Source organism: Vipera ursinii, assembly GCF_947247035.1.
Source record: "Vipera ursinii genome assembly, chromosome: 3".
Lineage (NCBI taxonomy): Eukaryota > Metazoa > Chordata > Lepidosauria > Squamata > Viperidae > Vipera > Vipera ursinii.
Window position 1 is genome coordinate 112,132,711 of NC_139516.1, and position 15,490 is coordinate 112,148,200.

The 15,490-nt window shown below is 38.0% G+C and overlaps 1 protein-coding gene across 3 annotated transcripts in view; it reads left to right on the forward strand.

Annotated features, from left to right (window-relative positions):
* The window catches only part of COP1 (COP1 E3 ubiquitin ligase), a 125,443-nt gene that overhangs the window by 25,049 nt on the left and 84,904 nt on the right, over nt 1-15,490 (forward strand). For all 3 annotated transcript variants that reach the window (XM_083360609.1, XM_083360607.1, XM_083360608.1), the window contains 4 exons: nt 2,430-2,549; nt 4,799-4,867; nt 11,932-11,991; nt 14,433-14,509. In XM_083360609.1, coding sequence (XP_083216735.1) covers nt 2,430-2,549; nt 4,799-4,867; nt 11,932-11,991; nt 14,433-14,509 — 326 coding nt within the window. The remainder of the gene's footprint in view (nt 1-2,429; nt 2,550-4,798; nt 4,868-11,931; nt 11,992-14,432; nt 14,510-15,490) is intronic.

Below are 15,490 nucleotides of genomic sequence, written 5' to 3' on the forward strand. Positions count from 1 at the left end.
GAATATAGATTCAAAATGTTCTGTATTTTGCAGCGCAGTTTGTAATTATCACAAATTATGACAATGAGATAATAGTGAAAGTTATGCTTTATAAGACTTAGGTAAGAATATCAATGATATTAAAACTGATAGTGCACTTCTGATTCACATAGCCAGGTCTTTTTTCTGTGAAGTTCAAATTCTCTACAGAACAAATAAGATTGTTTCAGTGGCAAACCAGAAGTCATGGACCATTCAAGTTCAGATCCTTATATAATGCAGTGGTCCATGAATTCAATTCATAATTAAGCTTTGATACACATAGGAAATATCTAACGGTATATGTCTGTTACATGCGGCATCATGGTGGCAAGCGTAACTGCACACAGTCATGATATACATGTATAAAAACAAAAACTCCCTAGCAAGGAGAGGGGTTTGTCATTGGAAATCACGTGAATCATACATAGGGACATATCATAACACAGCATCTATATCTTCTCGAGAACTTAAGGGAAGGTGGTATGTATATGCCATTCTGATAAGATTCTAAGGTTCTTCCAAGAAACATTTATTTGTATATTTATTTAATTTGGCCACCTATTTCACCAAGTGACTAATAATATAAAAAATATGTAGGAGCCAAGAATAAATCACTCATCATAATAACTAAACCATAAAATGGGTCTGCACACACTCGGAGTCCCAAGCCTTGGCACAGAGATAAATCTTTAAGGACGTACAAAAAATCAGCAAGTTGGGGCCATACTGAATATTATGAGATCATAGCTTTTAAGCACATCAGGTATTTTATTGAAATAGTTAATTCACAAATGTAAACATTAATAATTTTTGTTGAAATTCAGGTGATAAACATAAGCAGATTCTAAATATAATTGCTAATGTTATTATATTTGGACTACTAACATTGTCTTTACACAAGAAATTGGTTTGGCTGAAAGGTTTCCAGGTTTCACTTTCATATTAAAGTAAACAAATAATACAGTTTCTGTTAAACTTTTCTTTGGAACAAGAGGCCACATTCTTTTGTTTCCCTACATGTTGAAACAAATAGATATATTAACATTTCATCTGCAATATGATCACAATTTCCACTACATATATCCAAAGTTACCTAAATAACCTATCAAGTATTCTGCCACTGGACTTTCCCCCCTTCTTCACCATGTAGCTGTTCATGCCTATTCATCAATCTAGTTGCATCTGGGAGTTTAAGCACAGTATTTTGTGTGGGATGGCAAGTGAGAGTGGAGACATGAGAGAATCTGTCAGATATGTATGACCTTGGAGTGGATCTGAATTAGATAATTGAACCTTTAATAACAGTTCAGTGAGTGTTCTAAAGAATATTTTGAGGACATGGGAATGAAGGAAGGAGATGGTATAAGTTTGAGATTATATTATTAAGGTTCATTTCTATAGCAATGTCTGGGATTCTGCATAACTGTAGTAATGCATGTCCTGACTTGCCTCAAGGAAACTAGACACTGCTTCTGTAAATACTGAAAAAGAAAAAAGTAGCTTGATGTACCTTTATCCTTTTCTTACAATTTTTCTCAGGATAATATGCTTCCATTGGATTACTGTGACATTTTTATGTTATTGTGCAAGGTCTAAGACTAAGCCAGTGGTGGCGAACCTTTTAGAGACTGAGTGCCCAAACTGCAACCCAAAACCCACTTATTTAACACTGGGTGCCAGGTGGGCGTGGCCCACTGGGTGGGTGTGGCTGTGGTGGTCATGGAAGATTGGGTGGGTGTGGCCAAGGTGGGTGTGGTCACCTCAATGTTGCTCGTGGGGAGGGACACCTGTGGGGGGTGGGCAGGGTTGGGGGACCTCCAGGAGGTCTCTGGCAGGTGGGATGGTAGGCAGGAGACTCATCCTGTGGGGTGAGGCGAGGCAGGGTGGGGGTGCCATTGCCATGGGGCAAGGCAAGGGCTGGGGCAGCTGCTGCCTGACACCATTGGCCCCCGCACACAGAGGCCAGCAAGCGCATGGGGGTCAACGGTGTCCATCAGTAGCCACACCCTGCCGGCCCCTCGACAGGCACACTCTGGGGCTCCACAGCCCATCGCCAGCAGTTCAAAGAAGCCACCTCCAAGATGGATGGTCGGCCAACAGCTGATGAGGTGATGCAGTGGGTCGTGCCTGGGAAAAGGACAGCATGCGAGGCCATGAGGAACGGGATGGGGAGAGGAAAACCAGCCGTGCCGGGAAGCATTCAGCCACGTGGGACCTCAGCGAATTAGCAGGCAGCTGGTTGAAGAGGGAGAGTTGCCACCTCCGGGGCATGGCACAGGTGCCCACAGAGAGAGCTCTGAGTGCCGCCTCTGGCACCTGTGCCATAGGTTCGCCACCACTGCTCTAAGCTATATTGACTTAAGTCTCTGAAACATGTCTTGATCATTTCTTTGCTTTTTTCTCTTTAGAATGGACACAGGTGGCAAATACTTCAAGGTTTGTTGGGAACAGAACAAGATAACCTTGATCTGGCGAATGTTAACTTAATGTTGGAACTTCTTGTGCAGAAGAAAAAACAACTGGAGGCAGTAAGATTTTTTCTAGTCTCTTAGTACAGGGGGTCTCCAATCTATGGGCCATGGCCTGGGACAAGGCCGCAGACTCTTGGCCAGTGAGCCATAGAAATGGCTGGTGGGTGTGCGCACGCGCGGGCGTGCACGTCCCTCCCACTTGTGCTAGTGGCCATGGCCCCATTTGCTCATGGGTGTGAATGGGGATGCTAGCGCGGGGCGGGTCTCCGCAGCTCATTTGAACCATGAATGGGGTCGCTAGCCCAGCTGGGTTGCGCAGCTGTTCGCACATGCGCACAGTGCATGCACATACTACATGCATGAACAGGGCCACTAGTGCCATGCCAGTGTGCATGGCCCTGTGTGTGCACGCACACACCAGTTTTGAAGCTGCTCTCCTTCCCTCTGGTCTGTGAGCCCGGAAAGGTTGGAGACCTCTGTCTTAGTAGATATATATTATGAAATAATATATTTCATTTAACGAAACTGATTCCCCTTTTTCTAGAGTATGGTTGAATACCCAGTGGATGTTCCTACCAGCATCAGCATAAAATGTTTTACTTTTTTAAAAAAAATGCATGATGGGGTTTTGATGGCTTTATGTGAGATCTTTTAAAGTAGCATTGTTTTCTCTTGTCCAACATAATACAAGATTGTGACATGGCTGAGAAGTTAACATGGTGGAGCCTTGGTGGAGCAGTGGGTTAATGCCTCCTTAAGTAACACCAGCTGCCTGCAATTAGTGCAGGTTCGCATCCCACCAGGCTCAAGGTTGACTCAGCCTTCCATCCTTCCGAGGTAGGTAAAATGAGGACCCAGATTGTTGGGGGCAATTAAGCTGACTTTGTAATAATGCCGCTTGGGGTGTGTGTGTGTGTGTGAAAGCCCTAATAAGCAGGCATATACATAGAATGAAGGCTACTGCTAAGCTTGTAAGCCGCCCTGAGTCTTCGGAGAAGGGCGGGATATAAATGGAATTAAAAAAAAAAACATTCCCTTCATAATTCAGTTTTAAATGAAGGCATAATCTGTTGGGGTTCATAAGTTATTTTAGACATGTAGAAAATGCATTATTTCACTAGGTTTCAGATGAAGATAAAAACATTTGAACGAATAATTTCATGCGTATATAGTATTATCAACATCCTGAGCAGAAGGGCTCCATTATCTAGAGCTCTCCATAAATTGCTGAGGGCAGCCCCAGCTTTCCCATGCTCTCTGCATTGTAGTGTGTTTGTACTTTAGCAGCTCCTGGAACAGATTCCTTCACAAAATCCGAATGAATTTTTATTTGTCTGTATACAGCTTCTGTTTATTTTATTTATTTATTTATTTATTTTATTTCCATTTATATCCCGCCCTTCTCTGAAGACTCAGGGCGGCTTACAAGCTTAGCAGTAGCCTTCATTCTATGTATATGCCTGCTTATTAGGGCTTTCACACACACACCCCAAGCGGCATTATTACAAAGTCAGCTTAATTGCCCCCAACAATCTGGGTCCTCATTTTACCTACCTCGGAAGGATGGAAGGCTGAGTCAACCTTGAGCCTGGTGGGATGCGAACCTGCACTAATTGCAGGCAGCTGGTGTTACTTAAGGAGGCATTAGCCCACTGCTCCACCAAGGCTCTTTCCCTTGTTCTAGAGATGAAAAAAATGGTGTGAGAAAAATATGCCATAAGTTTCCTTGCAACATTTTGAGGGAATGGTATTCTCTCAAAATATATTGGCAGTTTTTGCCTCGTTACAGTATATTATTTTCTGTTTCGTTTGGTGTTTTTCCTTATTGCCTCAAGTTAGTGCAGGGGTATCAAACTGAAGGTCACGTGACGTGTTGCAACGTATCGCAACTTTTTTTGCCTTGGCTATGGGGTGGGCGTGGTTTCGGTATGACGCATCCTGCCTGTGAGCCGGCAGTTTGACACCCCTGAGTTAGGGGAATGTGAGCTTCATCACTAGTGTTTTGAATTCCTTAGAGCAGATTGTCCACAAACGTGATTATTTCATAATACAAGATCTGAAACTATGATTTAAAGTGGATTTTAAATTGTGGATAAATCATTTGTTTTCTCAATGTCACTACAGTTAGCAGTTTGTGATACACACACACACACACACACACACACAGAGAGAGAGAGAGAGAGAGAGAGAGAGAGAGAGAGAGAGAGAGAGAGAGAGAGAGAGAGAGCGCCAGTGTCTTAAATGCCTCTTTGCTTACCAATTACCTTTTTCCACCTCTTCCTGTTTAATACAACTTTTTGTTACAGGAGTCCCATGCTGCCCAGCTACAGATTTTGATGGAATTCCTGAAGGTTGCCAGGAGAAATAAGAGAGAGGTAACATGACCTTCTTTGATTTACTACTATTAAAAACATCTTTCCATTACTCTCTTAAATAATACAGGTTGGCTCATTACTTTTTAAAAAGTGTGGGTAGTGGATTGTTTTGCTTTACTTTTCGTAACTTTGAGAAGAGTTGTTTATTAAGGAAAGTTATTTGTTGGCAGTTGTAACAAATTCTTGAAATAAATTTTACCTGGCATGAACTTTATGTAGCTTTGTGTCTCTGATAAAGGCTTTTTTTATTTTAATTTCAAAGGCCTATTACATTGCAAGTAAATGTTTCTGTAGCTTTTGGTGATTTTTTTAGTACTTCATTTTGAATTAGTGCTCATTTCAAACTCCTCCTTACAAAATGAAATAATTCATTAATTGCAGAGCATGAAGAATTTTCCCATAATTGATTTAATATGGGAGAAGGGATATATCTTACAAATTGCAAATTTTATCTATTTGTATAAATGCCAAAAGAGAACCAATCTGGAAAGACCAGTGTGAATATTTGACCTTTTTCAAACTTAATAATTGAACATGACTTAAGGAAATAGCTGTACATGGATTTGTAACACATACTGTTACAGATTCCTTCCTTATGTTTTCTATATTGGAATTACATGTGAGTATCATAGCCTTATATTTAAACAAAATCAATTTTATTCTTAAATGCATACAGAGCATTGAAAGTTTTGAAGTTATTTTTAAAATGTCCCTAAAACTTTGCTGCTTGGAAAAATTATGTGTAATCTCATGAGATACCTTTCCAACATTGTTCCATCAAACTTAGATTTGAACATTTAGAATAGAATAAACTCTTGTGGTTCTAATATAAAATGGGGGTTAAACATAGTGTTCACCTTGATATTTTTATATTTATATTTTAGTACTATAATTGTAGCTCAGAATAATTGCCATGATGGGCTGCTTGGAATTTTTAAAAGAATAAATGAAAAGGGAGTTGATATTCGGTATATTTCAAACAAGAGGCAAGCAAATTGTGCTTCTATAATTATGTAAATCTTCTCAAGCATTTATATTGGTGATTCTGAAACAAATATAAATTAGGTATAGCTTACATTTCCTTACCAACATTTCTGCAAATACCTTTTATGCTTGCTGCATAACGTCATCTTACTATATAATGCACTATACATGTCTAGAATTATATATATTATGTACCTTATATATGATCTTACTGTTTTTTTACAAATGGCTAATCAGTGGCTCAATTTAAACATAAGCAAGTATGCTAATGCATGTTGTCTGATGAATCTTGCTGGATTGCTTTTGTTGAATAAACCAGTATGTATGCTTTTGTTTGAAATTATGTTCAGTATAGGATCCCTGGTTGATTATTTTCCTTGCAAACCACAAATCTGGGCCATGTGCAGTATTTTAGTTTACTATTCTAGAATTCAGGTTCAGACATAATGTTAAAGAAATCTTATTGGTTTCTTTGGAAAATAGGAGTAGCTAAGACAAAAGAAGAATGATTACACTTGTATCCACACGTGACTATACTGAAGAAAAATCTCACTGAAATAAATGGACTTTAGAATAGAATAGAATAGAATAGAATAGAATAGAATAGAATAGAGCAGGAAACTATACCAGGGGTAGGCAACCTTGGTTCTTCATGACTCGTGGACTTCAACTCCCAGAATTCCTGAGCCAGCCATGCTGGTTCAGGAATTCTGGGAGTTGAAGTCCACAAGTTATAAAAGAGCCAAGGTTGCCTACCCCTGCTCTATACCATCTCAGACAAGTGGCTATCCAGCCTCTTCTTAAAAACGTCCAGCGATAAAGCGCCCACAATCACTGAAGGCAAGCTGTTTCACTGGTTAATTGCTCTCAGTGTTAGGAAGTTTCTCCTTAATTCCAGGTTGGTTCGCTCCTTGGTTAGTTTCCATTCATTGTTTCTCGTCTTGCCCTCTGGTGCTTTGGAGGATACGTAGGCCCCATTTTTGTGGCAGCCCCTCAGATATTGGAATACTGCTATCATGTCAATAATTTAATAATAATAATAATAATAATAATAATAATAATAATAATAATAATAATAATAAAAAGTTATTGGAGGTCATGTAGTCCTGCTCAGGCAGGAAACCCTATACCATTTCAGACAAATGGCTGTCCAGTCTCTTCTTAAAAACTTCCAGTGTTGGAGCATTCTCAGCTTCTGGAGGCAGGTTGCTCCACTGATTAATTGTTCTAACTGTCAGGAAGTTTCTCCTTAGTTCTAGGTTGTTTCTCTCCTTGATTAGTTTCCATCCATTGCTTCTTGTCCTGCCTTCAGGTGCTTTGGAGAATAGCTTAGTCCCCTCTTCTTTGTGGCAGCCCCTGAGATATTGGAACACTGCTATCATGTCACCCCTAGTCCTTCTCTTCATTAAAGTAGACATATCCAATCCAGCATCCATTCCTTATATGTTTTAGTTTCCAGTCCCCTAATCATCTCTGTTGCTGTTCTCTGTACTCTTTCTAGAGCCTCAACATCTTTTTTACAACGTGGTGACCAAAACTGGATGCAGTATTCCAGGTGTGGCCTTACCAAGGCATTTTAATGTGGTATTAATACTTCATGTGATCTTGATTCTATCCCTCTGTTAATGCAGCCTAGCCCTGTGTTGGCTTTTTTGGCAGCTGCAGCTCACTACTGGCTCATATTTAAGTGATTGTCCACTAGGTCTCCAAGATCCCTCTTACAGTTACTACTATTGAGCAAGGTACCACCTATACTATAGCTGTGCATTTGGTTTTTCTTGCCTAAATGTAGAACCTTACTTTTTTCACCATTGAATTTCATTTTGTTAGATAGCACCCAATATTCAAGCCTGTCTTCTGGAGTGTTGGCTATTCTTGCCAGCTTGGTGTCATCTGCAAATTAGTTGAGTTCCCCATCTATCCCTTCATCCAAATCATTGATGAAGATGTTGAAGAGCACTGGGCCTAGAACAGAGCCCTGGAGCACCCCACTACACACTTCCCTCCATATAGATTCAGTTCCATTGAGGACCACATGCTGACTATGGCCGGTCAGCCAGCTACGAATCCATCTGGTGGTAATGCTGTCTAACCCACAATTTTCTATCTTATCAAGTAGTACGTTGTGATCTACTTTATTAAATGCCTTATTGAAGTCCAAGTAAAGTATAACCACAGCATTCCTGTGGTCCACTAATTTTGTCACCTTGTCAACGAATACAATAAGATTTGTCTGGCATGATCTGTTTTTGAAAAGCCCATGTTGGCTTTTGGTAATGACTTGGTGCTCACTGATTCGTTGTTTATCTTTTCCAGAATCTTCCCAGGTATTGAGTTCAGGCTGATAGGTCTGTAGTTTCCTGGATCTATTTTTTTCCCTTTTTTGAAGATGGGAACTACATCAGCTCTTTTCCAGTCCTCTGATAGTTCCCCAGTGCTCCAGGATCTTTGAAAGATATAGTTCAGTGGTTCTGAGATCACGTCTGCCAGTTCCTTGAGAACTTTGCAGTGTAATCCATCTGGTCCTGGTGATTTGAACTTGTCTAGGCTGGACAGGTGCTCACTTACCATTTTCTTGCCTATCTTAAGTTGTGTTTCTATTCTGTTTTTTATGGCACTGGTTTTGGTAGGTCGGTTTTTTTTTTCCTTTGTGTAAAGACAGATGCAAAAAACGAGTTAAATAGTTCTGCTTTCTCTCTGTTGCTTGTCACCTTCTTGCCACTTTCTCCCATTAATGGACCAATCATTTCCTTAACTTTTTTCTTGTTTTTTACATGTTGAAAGAAGCTTTTGTTGTTGTTTTTTACTTTTGTCACAAACCTTAGTTCATTTTGAGCCTTAGCTTTCTTCACTTCACCACCTTCTTTTCTCTAGACTAACCAACCCAAATTCTGCAACCATTCTTCATATGTTTTGTCTTCAGGCCTTTGATCATCTTAGTTGCTCTTCTCTGAACTTTTTCCAAAGTCTCATCATCTTTTTTTTTAGTGTGGTGAGCAAAATTGGTTGCAGTATTCCAGATATGGTCTTACTAAGGTTTTATAAAGTGGTACTAATATTTCATGTGATTTTGATTCTATGCCTCTGTTTATAGAACCTGGGATTGTATTAGCTTTTTTGGCTGCTACCGCACACTCCTAGTGATCATCCACTAGGGACTGTAAAGTCCCTCTTACAGTTACTGTTTTTGAGCCAGATCTTGCATAATCTATACTTATACCTTTGGTTTTTCCTGCCTAAATGTAAAACTTTGCTTTTCTCTACATTAAAATTCATGTTGTTGGATAGGACCCATTGTTCAAGTCTATTAAGATCTTTTTGGATCCTGAGCTTGTCTTCTGGGGTGTTGGCTATACCTGCCAGCTTAGTGTCATCTGCAAATTTGATGACTTCCCCTCCTATTCCCTCATCTAAGTCATTTCTGAAGATATTGTATTGGGCCTAAGATGGAACCTTGTGGTACCTCACTGCTTATTTCCCTCCATGTAGATGTAATACCATTAGGACTACTCATTGAGTGTAATTTGTTACCTACAAATCCATCTGGTGGTGATGTCTATTCCACCTTTTTCTAGGCATAATTAGGCATGACTATACTGCCACTAGGTCTGTTCTAAGGAAGAACAATTATACTAATTACAAATATATTTTATACAGTATTACATGTGGAGTAGCAAACTCTTCATAATGCTAGATGTTTTAAATTTACAGTTGTATATTCTAAAGTACAGAGAAGTTAATCCTGGATTAGAAGTAGTTGCCTCGTGCATTATACTTTGTATTAAGCAATAATTTTCAATTCTTCTGGCTTGCCAATTCAGTCTATCTCTTATTGTTTATATTTCAGAATCCGACTATTAGGCTCTGACTTTGAACTCTGTAATGCAAGTTATTAGAGATGTAGATTGCTTTTAAGAAAACTAATTAAACCATAAACTAATCTATTGTGGTTGCATATTAGAAATAATTTATTTTATCATCACTTTAACCTGATATAACCGGGAGTAATTTTTGCATTACAGCAAAATGCTTTAATCTATTCCTCCCTTTACCAAGCCATTCTTTAATTTTAGCTTATGTTAATGAATTTGGCTAGATAACACCCCCTGCCACACACACATATATCACTCAATGTAGTATTTTAGCTAAATTTTATCGCTTTGCTGAAAGAATTATAGGACACCACAGAGAGATGATAAAAGCAATGAAGAATTCAATGTAGATTTGAACATCCATATATATTTAAATCCAAGCAGATAAATAGTGTGCATTTCTTTTTTTGGATTTGTGATGCTTAAAATATAAGTTTGTCTGATATTTAAATAAATAGTCATACAGTATATTTTTCTGCCTCTGAGTTTTCAGCAGCTGTTATTACATTCTTCCAAGCATAGCAATAAATATTCGATACTACTTTAAAAATAGAGAATGAGAAATCTAAATTCTTGAGAAGCAGTTTAAAGATGTGGAGAATCACACTGAGGAGATAATTCAGCTGATCAGCAGCTAGCTGTTTTTTCTTGTTTACTAGGCAATATGCTAATTGTGAATAATTGAAATTATGATATTACAGAGTTCTGACTCAGCATATTTTTTCAAAGGTTTTGGGGCACGTTAACACTATCATCTTTGCTAATTGTAAAGTATCAGCATACTGTGTATTGCTAGACAAACACAATTTCAGTTGAGTTCAGTTATCTTACTAAATGTCCTAAAATAAATGAGCATTGAAGTGTCTCAATACCAGTTGTTGCTAGAATCAGTGACTTCCTATTACTTGAAGTATAGTTGGTTTTTTAAAAATTACTTTTAAGAAAGGCAAAATCTGTTTATTAACATTGACCATACTTGTACTGCTGAAGAGGAAATATTTTTATATATACAATAAAGCAATAAAAGATGATAATACGAAGTGCCTCTACACAATCATTCAAGAAACCCTCTTTGCTGATGACTCTGCGCTCCTGGTACACAAAGACAGTGATCTAGAGTTGACACTGAACAGATTCTTAAAAGGTGCTAGGCTTCTTGACCTAATTGTCAGCCTGAACAAGACTGAAGTACTTCACTAATCTGTGCCAAATACCAAGCCCATGGAACCCAAAATCACTGTTGACAACACCCAGTTGACAAATGTAAACAGCCAAACATCCAGCCAAATACTTGGGAAGCATCATCTTGAGTGATGGATCTTTGGACAAAGGCACTGAGGTGGTTGCGTACTAGAGTGCTCAGTCAACAAATTCTACAGATCTGTGGTTATCCCTTCCCTTCTATATGGATGTACGTCCTGGACTCTGTACTGAAGGCACATTAAACAACAAGATAAATTTTAGATGCATGCTCTCCACTCCTTGTCATTCACTTGCAAAATCATGTCTCCAATTTGGAGGGTCTTGGATTGTGCAGAGTCCACCAGCATTGAATCCCTGATTATCAGATCTCAGATGAGATGGGTGGGACAGATAATCAGAACAGATGTACCTCATCAGTTGCTCTACAGTGCATTGGAGTCTGGAAAGAGACCTTGAGGTCGACCAACAAGCGCTATAAAGACTCTGAAAGAAACCCAAAGCAATTCTGATATCCAGCCAAAGTAGCTAGAAACTGCAGCTGCTGACAACCTGCTGGAAAGCCCTATGCTACGAAGCGTGTTAGAAAACCATGAGCTGTGTCACAAAGTGACCTCCACAGATATTGCAACAGTGGAATTCCACTGCTCTGTGCTTCTAGAGTGATCTGCAGAACCATGTCCTGACATGAACTACACAACAATATGATTTCTTCAGATCCGAAGGACTTCCATATTACTTTTTTTTAACTGGCTGTTAAGAAAAGCAAATTCTATTTATTAACACTGAGCATGCTTGTATACTGATGGTGAGGAACATAATTTTGGTAGTATTTCATCATTTTGATACATTAATTTACTGGTAGAATGCATATCTAAAAATACATGACTGCATTTTGTTTTTTTTACCACTTATTGTGCCAATGACCTCTTTTTCGGTCACAAGTAATTTATGATAATCCTGCCAGTATAACTAATGCTTTTAAAATCATTTTTTTTAAATCTATAGCAGTTGGAGCAAATCCAGAAGGAGTTGAGTGTTTTGGAAGAAGATATTAAACGAGTAGAGGTGAGGCTCTTCACACTCATTGCAATAAGCAGGTTTTTGTTTTAATGTATATTAAACTGTTTTGAATGCATCATGTTTGATGGCAAGTGTAAAGGTGGGGGATTAACCTTTTATGAGTTTACCATAAAACCACAAATAATGCTGCTAATTATAAAGCTTTACCTCCGCAGTAAAGTGATTGGAATTTGAGTGCTTGATAACCAGCTCGTATTTATGACAGTTGCAGCATCTTGCGGTCCATGATTATAATTTGCAATGTTTCCAGCTGGTCAATTGTAGAAGTTTAACAATCATATAATTCGCTTAGCAAACATGTGATTCACTTAACTACTGCAGTAAAAATGGTTGTAAAATCAAGTCCGGCATGTGATGACTCACTTAAACCTGCGTTGTTTAGCAACTGAAATTCCGGTCCCAACTGGTCATGTGTCAAGGACTAGTTCTAAACTTATGACCACAATTGGGACTTGAACTTCTGTAGTTTAAGTGATACAGTGGCTAAATAAGTCATGTCCTTTTGGATTACCATTATTGTTATCCTCATTAAGTGAATTGTGGTCATTAAGTGAAATGTCATTAAACAAATCTGACTCCCCCACTGGCTTTGCTTGTCTGAAGGCCACTGGGAAGGTTGCAAATAGCAACCATGTGACCCTGAGACACTGCAGTTGTGAATGCATACCAGTTTGCCATGCACCTGGATTTTAATTATATGACCGTGGGGACGCTGCGATGGCTGTAAAATGAATGCATTAAATAATCATTAGCTGAGGACTACCTGTAGTCCCAGTAGATTATTTGAAAGCTTTAAAAATGATAGCACAAATACCTTTTGTACAGGTAGTCATTGATATATGACTGGTTGAAGTTATGACAGACCCACCTTTGGATCCTTTGCAATCCAGATGCAGAGTTCTAGTGGTTTTCCACACCCCTGCATCCTCACAACCAAACTTCATGTGCTCAGCAGAGTGCCTGTATTTACAGCAGGGTATCACAGTTGTGTGATCGTGTTTTACAATGTTTTTGTCCAAGATTGAAATTTTCAGGTTTTGGCAAAACATAGCAAACCATTGGTTCATTTAACAATCACCACAAAAAGCTTTGTAAGTTTGGGTTGGTCACGTGACTAACCAGTTTTACAACTGTCACAATTTGGGACTGGGATGGGCAGGCTCCATTATAGTTTTAAGTCAAGGAGTACCTCAGTCTTTTCTATGCATCTGCAATGGTGTGATTACTCCATCAACATTACATGATCCCATATGATTGAAACATCAAAAAGTCATAGGATCTTAGTTGGAAAGACCTTTGTGATCAGTCTTGCATACAAGATACCTCCATACAAAACACAGCCATATAAGATTACATCACAGAAAAGTTACAATTATAGGCACACGCTAAAGAGGCATATAAATTAAGGAACATTTTTTCCAGTGACAGAGATGTAACATATCTAATTATGTTTTCTAAAGTTTGCGAAGTATTTTACCTTCTGTGGAAAAAGCAATAAAAATAAGAGCAATAGTTCTAATTCAGATTTTATTTGGAAATTCTTGTTTGATGACTACAGTGTGGTTCAATAGCCAAATGAGCTTTTCTCTTCCATCTCTACTCTTCCTTTGGGCCAAAATCTGGACTTGTGTATCGGATATTTTTAGATTTATTTGAAAGGTATACTGAGAAAGAAGAGGAAATAGTGTCATTGGTGTGAATTCAGTTTCTGTCTCTTCCAATGTAAGAATGCTAAATGCTCATTCTGTTAGTCCACCCTAAAAAATTTCAGCAAACAAAACAAATCTGTTTATTTTCTGATAACATTTAAATAGAATTTTTGCATTAACGTTAATTATAAACATATTCATGGATTAACATTTCTGCATTTGAAATAGTAATAACTGACATGGATTATTTTACTGGTTTTAAACGGCTCAGGTGGAAACTTAATTCTGGCCTCCTTTTCAGTAAATCCTGAAGGAAGCTCTGTTAAATATGAAAGGAGAAAATAACTACAATAACAATGAATGGAATGCTTTGATTTTAGAGATATTATGCAAAGACCTCTGAAAAAGCTTTAATGATGGGAAGGGTGGAAAGAAAAAGAATAGCACGGTGGAGGGATTCAATTATAGTGGTGAGTGGTGTGCTATTAGAAGACTTGAAAGACCAGTATATCATGAGGAAAATCTTCTATTATTATTATTATTATTATTATTATTATTATTATTATTATTATTATTATTATTAATTTTAATTTGTATACCGCCCTTCTCCCAAAGGGCTCAGGGCGGTGAACAGGGCAATACATAATACTATGTGTAGTTACTAGGGGTAAAAATGAATTGATGGCAAGTCATAACAAATACTTTGATAAAAAATTAAAATTAATGGATGGGTATAAATATCATATTGTTTACTTATGGTGTGGCTCTGTGTTCCAGGAAATGAGTGGCTTGTATTCACCAGTCAGTGAAGACAGCACTGTGCCCCAGTTTGAAGCTCCATCTCCTTCACATAGGTAACCAAATACAAGTTAAATTAGATGTGCAAATGTTTTCCAGATGATTTTTTAAAAGAATGTCTGCATCTCTCTGCTTTTTATTAAAGCAGGCATGTAAACCTGAAAAAAAGATCCTCTTGCTTTATATGTTCTTTTAATGATTTCTGAGGATACCTGACAAATTGTCTGCTTTAATGGTGAAACGTGGTGTGCTAGTACTCAGTCCAAATCTGAAGTAATCTTTTAAGCCATTTTTGAAGTTTGTACAGAATCCATAACAAATATAGTGAAAACCACTTTATAACTTTTTCTCCCTTTCCATCTTTCTTGTACTCCTTATTAACCTGTCTTGAAGCATAGTTTGTATAGAAGCAAACATTGATAGAAATTACATAATACAAAGGGATAAATCTACAACACTGTGGATGTTGTAAATCAGTAAAGTCTGGAATGTTTCACCATAGGCTATTCTGTATGCAAAAGCTAGAAAGCAGGAGTTTTTGCTTGAGTGAGTGCTTTAATGTCCTCCTTAATATGTTTTCTTCACAAATAAGAGATCAACTCTGTTAAAAGGTATCCTTATAAATTAGCCTAGCGGGTGTGGTTAAAAAAATGTCTACAGCTCCAATAGTCCTGGGGGTGGGGGTGGGGAATATTTGCTTTAAGAAATTGCAGAAAAATGCTACATGAGCACTCTGAAGCATCTTTCTGTCTCTAAATCTGTAGCACTGTGGAGTTCTATTTGTAGATTGGTAACTTTAAGAAGAATAAAATACATTATGTATTCCTGTTAAAGAGAAAAGACCTAAATAAGGGAGTATAGTCTAGGTCTCTGGGACATTAATATGAAGATCATGTTGTTTTAATAGTCATGAAATACAGCTTGTTGTTTTAAGACAGTAATAAATAAAAATGCCAAATATTTGGATAAATAAATATTCAGGGGCTAATAGCACAGAAGGACTAGAAGAAGGCAAATTGGATCAGTACAGAGCAGAT